Below are 17,395 nucleotides of genomic sequence, written 5' to 3'. Positions count from 1 at the left end.
ATCACAATTGTGGGGTTTCTGGCTAGTCTAGTTAGTACACTTTTTTCAGCCCTGCTCAGGTTGCTTATTTTACTAGAGTACTGAATTTTTTTAAGATCTTGTTGTACCAATAATTCAAATGTATCCAGCGTTTTATGGGACACTGGAGCAACGAAGGTACTTTTAGGTTTGAAGGTTGGAAATGTTGGTACTATATTTGAATTGTCACCTGAGTCTTGGGGGCAAATGTTAGTAAAAAAATTCCGCAATCTCAGTATCCTCATGAATTTGTAAAGTGCTACTTCTGTCTCCAATTCTGTACTGTGATAAGTGCTCACAAAGGACATGCCTTTGTTAAGTACATTTTCTTCAAATGGAGTCAGTGAGCATGAGACATAGTGGTTTATCTACATCCAGAAGCTCATAGATGTCCTGCGCATGTTTGCAGGCTGACCTGGTGTTCAATAGTATACACCCGAAGCCCATACTAGAGCCATTGGTGCTCGGCCGTGAGAGGAGCGAGCGGGTCGGGCGCCAACCACAAGCCGGGCAGCGGGTTTTCCCATGATAACGGCCCGGGAATACTGTACGACAACCATTGCCGAGAGGACGGAATGAGCGAAGATCGCCAGAGGAATAGCGCAGAAGAGACCCCGGGGAAATCATCCCTGATGGTAGAGTCCCACCCGCCGCTCCGCCCGCTTCCGGGACGCTGACGGGCAGGACTCTGGCTTGACTCCGGCGAGAGTCCGGCGCTCCCGCTGCGCGTCACCGCTGCGCGCAGGAGGCGAGCTTTAAGTAGGGCTCACCTGTGTTACAAAAGAGCGCTAGAGCGCTCCCACAAGTGGCACACTCGCTCCACACTACCCCCAAGATGGCGCCCAGCACCAAACACGAAGGCTAAAAAGAAAGTGACATAGCTCCGCGAAAAGCGCGGTGGGGGGCCCAATTTAGAGTGCAAGTGAGAAGGCACACAAAGAAGAATCTAAAAACAAGGTAAATACAATTTAAAAAGCAAAATGCAAAAGCAAGTTACATGAAGAATCCATGCACTTGAAGTCATTCATAACACGCAAAGGGTCTTACCAATTTACTTGCATGCCCTTTGGTTTGGCATCGGCCTGTGCTGTCTTCCAAAGGGTCATGCAAGAGGTGTTAAAGAACACAATGTTTTGATATTCCAGGATGACGTGTTGGTGTGGGGGAAGAACAAGGAACAGCATGATGAGAATTTGAAAGAAGTCCTAAATTGAATGGAGAAAGTGGGACTCACCATTAGTCTCCCCAAATGCAAGTTTTGTAAAACTGAGGTAGAAATTTGGGACACACGTTAACCCAAGATGGTATCAAACCCAAACACAACTTGCTGGAGGCGATTGAGAAAGCCTCATCGCCGCAAGGTAAAGACCAATTAAGATTCTTCTTAGGCCTTGCAGAATATTATGCCAAGTTTGTGCATCATTTTGCCAAAAAAGTACGTCTTACGTGAATTAATGAAAAAGAATGTTACATTTGTGTGGTCTGCAGAATGCCAACTTGTTTTTGATACTATAAAATCAGCCATAGCAAAAGCAATCATGCTCAAACCTTTTTATCCAAAACATAAAACAATAGTAGTCACGGATGCCAGTGGTTATGGATTAGGAGTCGTATTAATGCAAGAGCACGAAGGGAGTGAAAGAGTAATGGCCTTTGCATTGTGTACTCTTAAAGGTGCAGAGTGCACGTATTTTACGATTGAAAACAGAAGCCTTGGCATGTTGGTGGGGAGTACAATACTTTCGAATTTATGTATGGGGTGCTCATTTTGAGCTATGCACTGATCATAAGCCACTAGTAGATCTAATCTCCACGAAAGGTGTAGGTAAAGCAACTCCCGGAATAGCAATATGGTTGCATCGCATTTAGGAATATATTTTCACTATAAAATATGTTCCAGGAGCAAGAAATGTAAATGCAGATTGCATATCTAGATTGCCATTAGAAGCTGGAGATATATATGAAGAGAATTAAGATTGGGCTGTGGGTGAATTATCAGGGTCATACAATGATATTGACAAAATGGAATAAACAAAGGCGATTGAGTCGGATGCTGCTTTAGTGAAGTTGAAAGAGAGATTACGGGAACCAATGGGTTGGAAAGGTGAAGAGTTATTATTGGGGTACAAAAATATATGGGAGGAATTATCTATATGTGAGGGAGTTTTTAAGCGATGTGATAAATTGTTGGTGCCAGACAGTATACGTGAAAGACTGATAAGCATAATTCATGAAGGTAATTGTTTGTATAGTTGCCATGAAAAGGAAAGCAAGAATGGATTTTTGGTGGCCAGGGATGGACAAGTACATTGAAAGGTTTGTCAGAGACTGCATACCTTGCATGTGTAGTGACAAGTCACATGTTACGCAAGACAGCACCATAAATCCTATGAAGTTCCCAAATGGCGTATGGGAAAAGTTAACCATGGACATTTGTGGTCCCTTTGAGTGTTTGGGGATGAATGAAAAGTATGCCATAGTACTAATGGATTACCACTCTAAGTGGCCTGAAATAGCATTTGTAAGAGAAATCAAACTGTGAACGTGGGGGTACGGCGGGCTGGAAAAGCAGGCGAGGAGGCCGGATATAATGGGCAATATTGGTCTTTTATTGCACACAAGCCAGTTCTTACAGCCAAAAAATAAAAGGAACCCTGATATGGCTCAAGGAAGGAGAAGGAAAATAAACTGTGCAGTGTTCTTCTGCCGCTGTCGTCCGGGTTGGTGCTCCAGGGACTTCAGGTCTCGGTGGTAGCTGTCTGTAGGAGGTAGGGGCAGCTCCTCGGAGGGCAGTAAGAGAAAGAAAAGGAGCCGTTAGTCCTACTGGGGCTCGATGTCCGGTACCATAACCACAACCAGGGGTGAGAAAGGCGTAGCAGACCGTGATGGAAAAGGGAAGAGAAGGGGAAAGGACAAGACTTGGTAAAGATGGAGGGGTGCTCGAAAAGGGTCGGGGGGGGCGGTAGTTACACAGTGCACGGTGCTGTATATTATTTACAAGGTGTCTATCTGATTGATGTGGCGTGTCTAAAATAGAGGGAGTATTTACATAGGAGTCGTACTATTTACACAGAGCACCTAACGTGCTTTAAAGAGGGTAGCTGGTACTCACGCGCTCCGCCGTAACTCTCCTCCGAGTTACGGCCGCTCTTCAGCCACCTCCGGGGGATTCCACCAGTCTTCGGACCACTCCTCGGGTTCTCCACTCCCGTCCTCTCCTTCCTTCGCACCTCCAGTCGAAATCTCCTGCCACGATACTCCGACGCCGTCTGTCTCTCGTCTTCCGTCTTTTCTCTGTCCGGCCGTCAGCATGGAGGAGGGATTTCCGGGGTCAAGGGGCAGTCCTTCCGGTCCGTCGTCTCTCCGGATTGGATCCTGTAACAGAGAGAGGGGCGGGGTCTCCGTTGTCACGGACGCTTTGGTGTTTATTCCGGATTGCGCGCCCTGGAAGGGAGAACATCGGAGGGGTGATAATCCTGGCGGGGTGAGTACGGGTCTTGTGACCCTGGGTGCTCTATCACACAAACCTAACAGTATTATCAATTTTTGTGAGGAATTTTTTTGCAGAGAAGGTTGTCAGATGGAGATTCTCACGGACAATGGCCCTCAATTTGTATCCAAAGAATTCACAGAATTTTTAGAGAAGTGGGGTATCAAGCACCATAGGACACCAGTTTATCATCCCAGAGCAGGTAAAGAGCATGTTATGGAGCTACCGCACAACTCCCCATTCAGTTACAGAAGAGACTCCATTCAGTTTGTTAAGAGGTAGAGTGCCATGCACAATGGTTTCCCCGGCGTGGAAGGGTAGGAAGGGGCGGAAAATGATGGAAAGCAAAGAGATAAGGAACAAAGTGGAGAATTATCAGCAACAGTACAAACAAAGACACAACATGAAAATAGGAAAAAGTGGAGTAAGCTATGAGAAAGGCATGTTGGTGAGAGTATGCACAGAAAACCCAGTGAGGAGAGGGAACTTTAAATGTTTGAGTCCATGGAGGGTGGTGATGGTGAAGGAAAATGCCCTTTTACTTTCAGATGCCAAGTGGTGGAATTCTAGAAGGGTGATGGTGTGCGGTGAACTAGAGGAGAGAGAGTGGATGAACAAGAATTCTGTCCCAGAGGAAAACAAATTGAAACAAGAGAAAAATAGTAATGAGCTGGGAGGTCGGAAAAGATATCAACCAGTGTGGAAGAAAGATTATGTATGTTATTAATTGTGAACTTATTCTGTGTAGTTATTATCTGTTTTTGTGAATATGAAATGGGGATATGTTTTATCTTATTTATACCAGTTATCCAATGTATGTTTATTTACATGCTGATAATGTATGCCTTGCTAGGTCTGACTGCTCCTTAGCAACTACTAAGCTTCTACACTGGAACTTGGAATGTAGGGTGAGGGCTGAGGCAGAGTGTTATGATGTAGAGAGGAAATCCAGTCGCCGAGGTTAGGTTATAAATGAAGGTTTTATTGATCGTAGTTGTTAAGTTGCTCTTGTAGTAAGTTCTGTAGATAGCCCCACCAGGAGTGCCTCCCTACTGCTCAGCCCATACTCCAACTAACACTCCACATCACAGGCATCCTCACATTCCCCACATGGCACACATCTCTCCCTTATGCAGATTAAATGAAAATAACAACAAGAATGCAAGATGGAAACCATGCACTTAATTTAAGATAAATCTTGAAAATAAATACAGTCCTACAATAACATCCTAATAAGGAAGGAACAATATATAAAAATACATATATCACCTCCACAAGCATACCAAACCTAATGCAAACCACAAGCAGACGCATAGGGAGCAGCCAAACTACTCCATGTTACCACCACAACACACCAGCTGGTCAGCATGGAAATGAGAGACAAAACAGAACACCAACAATTAAAAGGTAAGAGACACAACATCAAACACAAAACAAGGTACTCCCAAATACAATATACCACACTAGAAAGGGCATGTAGTGAAAAGCAATGAATGGGTGTAATTCACCCCACTAGTGTATCAACAAGCAGTAAAAGCAATGAATGAGTGAACTACATACCACTAGTGTATCAACACGCAGTAAAAGCAATGAATGGGTGATCTACAACCAACTAGTGTATCAAGAAGGAATGGGTGGCATACGCCCAACACGTCATCCCTGTAGAAAGGGCGTCTCGTGAAAAAGCAATGAATGGGTGAACTACACCCCACTAGTCTATCAACAAGCAGTAAAGGAAAAGAATGGGTGAACTACACCCCAATAGTGTATCATCAAATCAAAAAAATAAAACCTACGTGACAATAAATAAGTGCACATTACAGGCACAAGACCCTTGTGCACAAGTAGGAATACACACAATAACATTATACCTTTAACATAGCAACATCACATCAATAACTCCCACGCATGGGAAACTTGCAAACCAACAGAAAAGACACTGTGATCTAGTATAACATCACCTGATGACTACATGAAAAAGAATAATACTAAAGAAAAATCAAAGCATTCTACAATACATGCCAGGAGAAATCAAAAGAGCTCTACAATAACAGCCTTCACTCCTGGGTTTAGTACAGGCGTCCACATGGGTGACTCTTTTGGCAGTCAAGCTATCTGTTCGTGCTCACGTTTAATTATCAGCTGCCTATGTGAAGTAGTCAGTGTGCGTTTATTAGTGGAGGAGAACTGCAGTGGCATCAACTTTATTAATGACATCAGGAACCGGGTGAGGGTCAACCCATGTCCTAAACCTTGCTTTCACTGTTCCAAATTGAGGTTTTACACCGCTGGAAAATTTTTAGGTTTGTTATTCGCCCCTTTTTATTTGCCAAGATACAGCATTGTTTTTGGCCGACCTGTTGTGCCGTTGCTGGTGTGCGGAATTTGAAAGGGCCACGTGAGGTTGGAGGCTTGCGCTCCCTTACCTTTGCCAAAGGGTCGCGTGAAGATGTGTGAAGGTGCGGCGGTGCAGTTGGCGTCGTTCTCTCATTGTTTGCAGGAGTGCAGCACTTTTTGCAGCATGTACGTGCCCGGATCCACCCGGGACGTATTTTGCCTACGTGCTGCCATCTTGTTGTTGTTCTCCTCTCGAACTATTCTTGAAAGTGATCGGAGTCCTCCTGCACTATTCTTGGAAGTAATCGGAGTCCTCCTGCACTATTCTTGGAAGTCATCGGAGGAGCGTAGTTTACATTTTATGGCCAGCTCCACAGACAACAAATCGACAACATTGGTTTCTATTTTTTTTTAATGGCATTGACAAGTTGTGTGAGAGGCTTATCTCCTTTAAGCAAGATTTTCACTGTCACAGCAAAGTGTATTTTTATTTCAATGAGAAATACTTTTACTGCCGGGACACGCTATTGTTAACACGGTTCATCATCTTGGTGTACCCAGTTTCAAGTTTAGTCATGAGATTCATTTCTACACAACCGTAAGGTTTACGGATTTCCTCAGAGTCCTCCAATTTTCTTTAAGGCGCATAGTGAACCTTGACTTCAAAGTCCTCAGAGTTCTCCATTCTTCTTGAAGGCATACCATGCACCTTAGTATTCAGAGATATCTCGGGCGAGAAGCTCTCTTGGAGATTTTCCTTGTAGTCTTTTCAGTTTCTCCCTGTAGGATAGCTTCATAAAACACCTTGCACACTGAGTTTTTTCGCCAAATCATAGACAAAAATATGTCATGATGTAGAGAGGAAATCCAGCAGCCGAGGCTAGGTTATAGATGAAGGTTTTATTTTTATTTATTTATTTTTTTAAAAATATTTTTATTAAATTTTTCCATCAGCGCAGTGAAACCAACAACCGAGAAAAATAAAGGACTCAATCCTCAATGTACATATCAGGAGAAATCCGTACTTCCCGCGCTTATAGATGAAGGTTTTATTGATCTTAGTTGTGAAGTTGGTCTTGTAATAAGTTCTGTAGTTGGGCCCATCAGGAGTGCCTCATTCAGTCGCAGCTCGCCTGTCTCGCGGGTGGGGGAGTCGCGTGACGGTTCGTGCGGGGGGGGATTTAATTTTTTTTTTTTTAAACTTACCTTACCGGGTCACGAGCTACCTCCGCTCCTGGAGGGTCCCGCGCATGTGTTTTCCTGCTGCTTTACTGCTCTCCTGCCTCTGGCAGGAACAATAAGCAGGCCTCCCCTCCCCTTAGCCAATCGCAACGCTGAAATGGCAGCGTTGTGATTGGTGAGGACGGCGCCCAGCTGGGCACCTGTAAGGAGGCCATTAAAATCCAGAGTGCGCATGACTGGTTTGGTTGGTCCCAGAGGGCTGACCAAACAGTCAGGGCCCATAACATTGGGCAAGACACTTCTCCCCGACCCGCACATCCCAACCAGGCATGCCATTCTGCTTTATTGCAGCGCGAGACACCGAAACATAAAATGGTATCTAAAATACCATTTTATGTTTCAGCTTCTTGCACTGCGAGAAAGCAGTGGGGTGACGCTTCTCCGCCCTAAGGGAGGAGCCGCCCCTGGCCTCATTGCTGCTCAGCCCATACTCCAACTGACACTCCACATCACAGGCATCCTCACATTCCATTACATCACCATGCACACCAACATTCCACACAGTACACCTACACTGGCTGAGCAAGAGGGGCAGAGAATCAGGAAAGATGCATAATACCATAAACCAGATACAACACAGCGCTGCTAAGGACTTGGCCAGGTCAGGGGTCTTTCATGTATTGACTAAATAAACTTCTTTACTGAAACGTATCCTATTTGTCATCTTCCTAAAATTAACCCTCCTCAAAGTTTTGATCTAGTTGCGTCCCTGAACATTGGCTTTACTATGAAATGCACGGAAACAAGAAATCGATCAATTTGTATGTACTTATTGTATCATGCTAATTTCTCTGAATGGCCACACAACGTTTTTCCTCGGAAAAGTATATCTGAATAGAAACAAAATAGCTTTGGTTGCGTCTTCCTTGTTCTTGGACTTTAGCCTTAAGGACGAAGAGTTCCTTCCAGCTATCAGTAGTCACGGGATAATAATCATTCATAACGTTCCACAGTAGAATTCTCGCAGTGCCCCAAGTACCGCGAGAGTTGAGATCTCAGCCGATACTCGGCGATGTTGTTGTGCTGTCATTGTAAATCGAGGGGATCAAGTGTATTTCACCGTCTCACCTGAGGCGCCGCGTGACTGGGGCCGCGGTTCGTTAGGCGCGCCGCCCACTGATCCTTATGCCCCGCGCGCCGCTGGGTTCGCCTGAAGATGGCTCGGCGCTCTACCAGTGCCTGGTGGGACGGCTTCAAGTCATCCCTGCTCAGGCAGAGGGACGCGCCGCTCTACCTCAGCGACAGCAACAACGTGTATGACTTCAGCGAGGATCCCGGTGGCGCAGGCGATGAGGACCTGCCTCGGTTTAGCGAGCTACGAGTGGTGGTGGCGGCGGCGCCCGGGCAGGGAGGCACTCTCTCCTCTGATGATGACTCTTTGCTGGACCGAGACCTACCGAACGCCTGCGCTCAGCCCTCCCCCTGCGATCGATGCACCGAACACCGGGAACTGTCCAAGCAGCGGCGGGTCCGCAATAGACTATTGGTGGCGGCTGCGCTTTACCTGGTGTTCATGGTGGGGGAGCTAGTGGGTAAGGTGCGCTTTCACCGGCACTGCCAGTCTGCGGGGCAGGCTGCTCTTTTGTACCCCCTTTATGGGTGGTGGGGGGGGGGGGGAGGTGTTAAATTCCACACTAATCAATAACGATGGGTAATTGGTGGGATGAGCTTTGGTCCAGTGGAAAGAAACTGCTCCTGCCAGAGCGCGGTGACTGTCGTAACAAGGCACTAGAGTGCCACTTTTCAGCGCGAGGGCCATTCCTTTGCAAGAGTCAGGGAGTGCTTGTACTCCCTATTTCCCACTGGAATCTATACTATAAGGAGCTGGCGCTATTCACCGTCAGGGCAGCTTCCCTTCTTCCTAACTTGCAGGATGTAGTAGTGGTTGTGGAGCAATTTTCGGGGTGTGTGTTGCAGAGATCATGATTTCATTGAGCAAAATGTAAATGTGACCTAGCGACCCTTTTGAATGATGAGAAATGGGTTGTTGGCCTCCAGCTCGGCTTTTGGGTGCAATATTCAAGCAACTTCTTAGCATAGTGATTGGGGCTGTAATCTAGTTTTGTAATTGGAGAGGACGCAATTCCCCAGTCAATGTCTGTTTTTTTTAAGCTTGATAGCATCAGCACCTCTTCTTACTTATTGAGGGAACCTGTTGCTCGCTTGAGATCACATAAACACACTTGCCTGCAAATTTTGAATGTTGGTCCCTTCTGCAGTACCCTGGAACACTGTGTAGTGGTACCAATAGAGACTTTAGCATGGTCAGGTAGATCTGATCTGCACTGGGGCTTCAATGGGAATCTTTGAGTGCTGTCAAAAAAACCCTAATCCGCAATACGAGCAGTCTTGTGTATAATGTTTCCATACTTTTTAATTTCAGACACTGATATTTATATTTGGTAAATCTTCCATTAATAGTACTGCTTTTCTGATAGATTTGTTTGATTTCAAGAAACAGTATTACTATTCATAGCCGACAGGTTTATTCGATAACACTCCTATTGAAGGGTAGACTGATGGCCTGAAATTCATAATAATTGTACTTTGTCAACGTTATGAGAAACATTAAAGTTGCGCCATATTATGTAGACGAGCGAGGTGAGATTCATAATATCAAAGATGAGTTTCAGTATTTGGAAACCTGTAAATGAATACTTATGAATCAACCAAAACAATTTAGTTTTTATTTGACATTCGGTGATTTCATTCCCGAAACTGGCCCAGGGAAAATGTTAATATAGCATTAAATTTGTTCAGTGCGGTGTTATTCCCACCCCCCCTCCCCCATTACTTTTTGGGTTTAAATGGGTTCACCACTACTATGCAAGGTGTCACGCTAAGCAATAACATTGCGGGGATACCTGTTCACATTGCAGGAGTTTACTCAGTTATTGTGTTTATCATGGATGTTTAATTTGAGAAATATACTGAGATAACTATTTTTATGGGTGGTATGCAGGCCCTTCGGGGTTTTGACCCTTCTGGGTTTTTGTTTTTTTGTCTTTGAAGATTATCCTGTTGCATACTTAATCCTTCCTAAACACTAGCCTGCTTTTGAACAAAAAGGAATATAGGACCGCCTCAATACAGCCATTGTTTTCAAATGAACAACCTCAGTAGAGACTTTGCATCAAGGTCAGACCTTTGATCTTTAGGACATGTTGATGAAAACCTTCCTAACCAATACTGCCTAAGTCCTTGTCTTTGCGGACTGTTAAGGATATGCACTTCTAACACGATAACACAGTGCTATCCTGTTTCTGCCTTGCTTCATAACTATGGAATTAAATATCTTATTTGCTAAATTAACTTGCTGCGGGTAAAACATGACACTTATCCCACTGAACAACAAGATTTTCTCAATTTTGCAACTGTGCTAGACGTGCGTGGCTAAGCCCTAGTCTAATAATGTAGTTTCACATGTGTAGTTCTGGACTTTGTTTTCTATGTATTCGGAATTGTTAAAATGCATTGCATCAATCTTTCGATATTAAAATCTAAATTACAGCTTTTAAAACTTTGATTTTAGGTGGCTACGCTGCTAATAGTCTAGCAATTATCACAGATGCACTTCATATGCTGACAGACCTCAGTGGAATTATTTTGACTTTGCTTGCTTTGTGGTTATCGAAAAAATCTCCGAACAAAAGATTCACCTTTGGCTTTCATCGCTTAGGTATGCTAAAGCTAATTTTGACAATCTACACAGCATATCATTTATAAATTTATGTTTATTGCAAAAATCGTTTGTGTTAAACTGTATTTGTAGCATGCATTATTCCCAGGTTAGCCCTGTTATTGTTTGCTCTGCCTGTATTTTAAATTCACTTTTCTCCAAGATTAACGAATGGGATGGAATGCCACTGAGTGAGATGATCACTATTTCGCAGGAGGGGAAAGTCTTGAATTTATGCTCAGTGATTCAGGCTCTTTTTAACTGTTGTGTGTCTCCAGTTGAATGTTTTCTTTTATAAACAGAATACCGATTGTGCACACGTTATGAGTGAAAAATGCGTATTAACATGAAATGTCAACAACACTTGTAGAACAAAACAATTGTTAAGGCAATGGACGACAGGAAACAGGGTTATGTTCGGTTTCGCTGTTTATGTTAGGTTTAGGAGATCCAACCAGCCAACGCGTGTTTCGTCAAAGGGCATAAACCCCAGACTTCTTCAGGGCTTCAATGCGTGTCGCAGGTGTGTCGGACCTTAGAACCGGTGATAATTCCGACCCGGTAGGTCTTAGAAGGGAATACAAGTCGTGTGTGTCCACTCGAACTTATGGCTTCTTCAAATACAGTCCGTAATTGCCACTTCTATCTAGGACGAGTACATCCCGAGAACAAGAGCTTCCATCCGTCGTGTGGGTGACCGGCCGTGTTGTCCAAGGGGTATTTTTCCCTCTTCTGTGGCACCGTTACAGATTTACTCAGGCCCATTTACTTACGTGATCCCCAGTGCGCCCATTAGAGACCTGACATAGTAATAACACCCCCTGTTTGTTTAGAATGTTTTCTTTTGACCTAGGTGTCTGGTTTTAACATGTTGACATTTATTCGCAAATGTGACTGCTGAAGGCATGGTGCACTTTACAGCATACGTTGAACATACCAACTGAAGTTCCAAGCATAAGCAAATTACACCAATATCCATCATACAAAATGCTTGGAGGAGGGCAAGTTTACTGGTTTCAGTAGAGCAGAAACAGAGCTTTTACTGATGGGAAGTGAAACAATGAGTGCCCAATGTTTAGCTTTGTGGAGCTCTCTAAACGATTCAAAGTTCTCTGTAATGTAGCCTCCCTGTCTCAGTTGGAGAAACACTACTGGCACATAATTGAACTACCTAATAAAGCTAAGGCAGATGATCCCAGTATTTCATATATACTATTCTGTGGAACTTGTTTTGTTTTTGATCCTCTCAAGAAAACGAGTGCAATATAAAATGTCTCCTTAAGATACAGGTCAAGAAATAACTGACGATGGAAAAACAAAGGGGCATATTTACAAGCCAGGCGATAAAATTATCGCCGCTTTAGCGGCAGAAAACTGCAGCTAAAACGGCGATAATGGGCTTGATAATGTGCTCTATGGAATTCCAATTGAAGCCCAGGTTAGATGTCCTTCACATCTAACATGTGCTTCAATTGGAATTCCATAGAGCATATTATCAAGCCCATTATCGCCGTTTTAGCGGCAGTTTTCTGCCGCTAAAGCGGCGATAATTTTATCGCCTGGCTTGTAAATATGCCCCAAAGTTCCCATTGGAAGCTTTAACGTAAACTAACTCAACCATGTATCTGTGGTCTGAAAATCGCTGTTATGGGTACAATTCACAACTCTGTGCTTTTCAAATGCTATAGTCCCACAAGAGAATGTGTTTTATGTAACTGCATCGATCTACCAAGACCTGCATTCTGGAGCAGCTTTGGGTTTGGTTCTTTATGAGGCGGAGTTGTGGGGTTTCTCTAACACTGAGTTTTTAATTAGCTCTGAAAACTAATTCCAACGCAACCTTGCTTTCCTCCTTCCAGCACCTCTTTGTACCCGCCATCCCAGGAAATGAGTAAAAAGTCTCACTGGCAAAACTAGGTTACACCCTGTTGCTATACAAGAGGCAGCTGTGGACCACCCCCAGAACCTGCCCATTACGTCACAGCCCTCCAGGATGTAATGGAAGCGAACCAATTTCATAAAGTTCTGTGGCTTTTGAACATCAAAGAGTCTCTCCATCTCCTTGGGTTGTCAGATCTCTGGGATCGCCCTGCCACTACCCGTTTTCCGTACAGGAACTTACTGAAAATGCTGTACTGGGAATCTACAGTGGCCAACGACTCCAGGAAGGCTGTTTCGGCAGTCTTGGTGGCATAAGGGAGGATCAAGACAAGGTTTTTTTTAAAATGGGGATTTTAACGCGGACATTACCCCCGTCCCTTTGTAATTTTTTTATTTTTATTTTCGGGGTGGGGGTGGGGAGGGAGTTTAACACCCCTGATGTAAAATCTGCATTAACCATGTCGGAATCTAAGTAACAGACATCATCTGGTAACCAGTGACGGCCGGCATGGCTCGCGGGTGGCGGGCAGGGTGAGTGGGGAGCAGCGAGGGGTGGGTGACAGGGCAGATTGTTAAAAAAAAAGACACTTACCTTGCCGCTAGGTCCTGCGTCTCCGCTCCTCTCCAGACTCCAAGAAACAGCCGGGCTCCCCTGACCAATCACAACGCTGCAGTGCAGCGTTATGAGTGGTCTGAGCGCCGTGGTTCGGCGCTCAGCCAGGGACTGGGGGCCTTGGCATGTTCTCCATGCAGGCTGTAATGCAACCTTCATGGATAGCAGGGAAAGTGTGCATGACTGTTTTTGGGCGTCCCGAGAGGGCTGACCAAACAGTCATTGCGCACTTAAGAGGGTCCTACCTCTCCTCCCCTGCTCCTCAGCCTCGCCCCTCACGCAAAGCTGCCGCAGCAGGAGGACAAAATAAAATGATAATAACATTACGTATTATCATATTATTTTTTCCCCCTGCTTCAAGGCAGTGGGGCAGCGCTCCTGCAGAGGAGCAGCCCCTGCTGGTAACTAAAATGTGAGATATGTAAGTAGGATCGAGACCTCTTTTTGGGCAATTAAAGTAAAGGCATTCATATAAACAATTAGGAGTGGCATCCTGGCACTGCTGGAATGGTTGTCCTGTTGGTTGAAGTGCTTTTGTTGATTAACCTGTATTGGTTTGACCATTAGGAACACTGAATAGGGAAAGTATCAAATTTGGAAAAGGATTGACCAGTCAAAGGTCTACATTGTCTGCTGCTCCCAAGAACAGCACACACAATCCCCACTTGAAGAGGAAAAGGAAACTAAGCTCAGTAGACCACCCCAAACAATTACAAGCTATCCTATGCTCATTGACAGCCACTCAATCTCTATCTGGCCACGTGCTGGCATGGGTTCTAAAACAGTCTCCTCCAGACACCTTTATGGTTCAAATCTCTTAATTTATTTTCACATGTTGGATATAGCAACACAAGAGTGTCACAGCGCACATCACAAGGCGTGTTGATTGCCTTCGGCATTAGGAAAGAACAAACAATCCCCTCCCAACAGCCCCCGCCCCCTCTACCTTACCCAACCCCAGTTGTACTCAGTAGAGGACATGATGATAGTTGCGACAGAGGGGAACATGGCACTGTTTGACTAATCTGTTGTTAGGACTGAGGGGGTATTTTCAGTTAGACATAGTTTGCTTAGGTATTTGGGGCAGGTAAGCACCCAAAATTACTTCAAGAGGATGGTAGGGTATTTGTGCCAGAGCTCTCCGAATAAGGCACTTTGGAGGGAGAGTGAGAATCTTTTCATGCCCAGTATGTGCTATAGGTGGTGGACCCATCCCTGGTATGTGGGTATGCGACTCGTTCCCCAGTGAGTAACATTGTTCTGCAGTGCAGCTCCTAGAGTGATTCCCATTTGTTTTCCCTGTCTGGATTTTAATGGAACGGTGAGGGGCTTGGTTAGCCTGAGGATTGTGTAAGTGTGGAATCTGGGAGTTGTCTGTCTAAATGTAGACCTATGTCATCCAGTATTTGGGATCAATACCCCAATATTTTGTGCCAGTGCCATAGTAGATGTAATAGTGTGCTGTGTGAGCCGCACCCCCTCCAGCAATCTGTACTTCGCTCCCGGTTGCCTTTATGTAAGTGCTCTGCTGTAAATTAACAGTAGATGGCTATTTATGTAAACCCACTGGTGTAAGGTTACTGTAGGTTGCTATTTAAGTGGCCGTTTTTATGCTAGCGGTGTTGCGCGCTTTATGTTGCGCTCTGTAGTAAATTTTTCCCCATTCCTTCGGGGTCGATTGCCGACCTAGTTCTGTCTCTTACCTTTTCTGGCTTGCATTTGGCAGGGATCGACAGGGCTGGTGTAGGAGGGATTACAGGGTAGTAATAAGCCGCTTAGCGGAGGTTTTGGTTACTAGCCTTTTCTCATAGAGCGGGTGCATGAGCCAGTGGTATATTTGCATGTAATGCATTCTTTCTGCCTCCGGAAGTGTGTAGTGAGAGTGTAACTGAGCAAACAGTGTCACATCTTTTTCATCGAACATATAGCAAGCCGAGCAACACCTCGTCCGTCGCCATTGTTTAAATGCCCCAGTGTCCTCGCCCAGGTAGAAATGAGGGTTGTCGAAAAGTATTGTCAATAGTGAGGGAAATGCTTTAAGGCCTCGTCGGACCCCAACACGATCCTGGACCTCCATAGTCGCCTAGTGACAGGAGCAAGACTCTTTGGTCGGTGTGTTCTCTTCAAGGAGGGGACCCTCCATACGTGTGACCACTGAGACTGCCCTGAAATAATCAGTGTCTCCGATTCATCCCTCGTCCACTAAGCCCAAGCCTCCTTCGTCAGGGGGTTGGTAGTTCTATACTTCCGTATTCATGGTCTACTGCCTGTCCAGAAAAATTGATGCAGTTATTTCTGCTGGATTGTATCATTCCTTTGGGGGTTGTCATAGGGAGGGTTTGAAAAAGACACAAGGTCCTAGGTAAGACGTTCATTTTAAGGGCGGTTATTCGACCGAACCATGAGAGTCCGTAGTGTTTCCAGTAGGACAAGTCGTTGCTAAGTTGCCGAAGTTGGAAGTTATAACTTATTGTAGAGGTTGTTTAGACCGAAGGGGCTAGTTGGATTCCCAGGTAAGGAAATGATGTATGTCCCCATTGTGCTTTGAGTTGAGCCACCGACGCCGGAGACATTGATAAATTAAGAGTCTGAGATTTGTTGAAGTTGACCCGAAATCCTAAAGCTTGGCCGAAGGTATTCAGTTCAGCTAGAAAAGCTAGGAGGGCTTTGCTAGGGTTACCTAAAGACACAAACACATAATCGGCATATAAATTGATGGTGTGTTGTCCCACCCACGTCCTCCCAAAGTGACTCTGGCGATGTCTGGATTACGTTGCACCCGCTGAGCTAAAGGATCCATATGGAGCGCAAACAGGGGCGACAAAGGGCGCCTCTGCCAAATGTGCCTCTGCTGATGGAAAAGGGTGCCGATTTTTGGCCGTTCACGCTAACAGTTGTGCTAGGGTGGCTATAACTGCTTAGCACCCACGCTCGGAATCTCGCTCCAAATCCAAAGTGGGACAAAGTAGCTTCTAGATACGACCAGAGTACATCGATCAAAGGCCTTCTCGGCATCCATCATTAGTAACATAGTTTCCTTATTCAACCATTTAGCTTTAGCAATGAGGTGCAGAATGCATTTAGTATTATTGCTGCATTGTTGTTGTTGGGGAATAAACCCTGCTTGACCTGGGTCAACAATGTGCGGCATGTGAGGGCCCAATATAGTGGCGAGTATACTAGTGAAGAGTTTTATGTCTATGTTTAATAAGGATAATGGTCAATATTAACTTTACTGTTGCTTGTGCTTTCCAGGTTTAGGGATAACCACTATGGCTACTGTCAGCAGCGAAGGGGAATGGATCCCGGACCTTTAAATGAATTAAACAGCCTGGTTAACATTGGGGTTAAGGTGTGGCTGAAAGTTTTGTAGAAGAAAGCTGGGGACTCGTCCGGTCTAGGGGATTTCGGTGGCTTCTGGTGGGAGATAGCAGAGATGGTCTCTTCTGGATGGATAGGGCTGTCCAGAGAGGTTGCCTGTTCCGGAGAGAGACATGTCGTCTTTGCCTCTTGAAAGTATGGAGCGAGGTGTTCCGGGTCTAGGGTTTATCTTGTATAGAGTTCTGTGTAGAAATCTCTGAATGCAGAAGCTATGGATTTGTCATCTAGTGGACCCTCAGTTTATTGGCCAGGAGGTGTCCGCACCTGTACCCCCTTATGTAAAAAGAATGCCGTAATCTAATTGGTGCATACTCGGCCCTATCTATATCTATGACGGCTAACTGGGAGTTATCTGACCTTAATTGGTGACAAATTATCTGCGCCCCGGTGCGGTGGTGAAAGCATTTTAATTCTTTTACATGGTTGGATAAACTATATCTCTTTTCTTTACAAACCTTATCCGCAGCAGAGATAGCTATCAGTTCACCCCTTATGACCATTTTCATGGTCTCCCATAGTGTGGCAATGGAAATGTCAGATATGTCATTTAGTTCTAGAAAGTTGCTTATGGCTCAGGTAACCTGTGTAACCACCATCTGGGCTGTATAGGAGGGTTTCCTGTGATCTCCAAGTCTGTGTGGGACACTCCATTGTGGGGAGCGCGATAGTGAAAGATACTGCTAGAGCAGAAGGCTCAATTTCAGATACAGTGGTCAAGGCATGTATATCTTTCGTCCTCAAAAGTAATCAAGTT

General features: G+C 45.0%; 1 protein-coding gene across 2 annotated transcripts in view; it reads left to right on the top strand.

The window, feature by feature from the left end:
* The first annotated feature begins 8,067 nt into the window (after positions 1-8,067).
* Positions 8,068-17,395, top strand: part of SLC30A4 (solute carrier family 30 member 4) — a 288,377-nt gene continuing 279,049 nt past the window's right edge. The window contains exons 1-2 of one of the 2 annotated variants that reach the window (XM_085644236.1): positions 8,068-8,619; positions 10,620-10,766. In XM_085644236.1, coding sequence (XP_085500362.1) covers positions 8,244-8,619; positions 10,620-10,766 — 523 coding nt within the window. In that variant the 5' untranslated portion in view covers positions 8,068-8,243. The remainder of the gene's footprint in view (positions 8,620-10,619; positions 10,767-17,395) is intronic. The other variant, XM_085644237.1, reaches the window with a different exon arrangement.

The sequence above is a fragment of the Triturus cristatus genome, chromosome 3_1 (genome assembly GCF_964204655.1).
Source record: "Triturus cristatus chromosome 3_1, aTriCri1.1, whole genome shotgun sequence".
In the NCBI taxonomy this organism is placed as follows: domain Eukaryota; kingdom Metazoa; phylum Chordata; class Amphibia; order Caudata; family Salamandridae; genus Triturus; species Triturus cristatus.
Note: the sequence above shows the minus strand (reverse complement) of the source record. Positions and strands in the feature narration are given on the sequence as shown.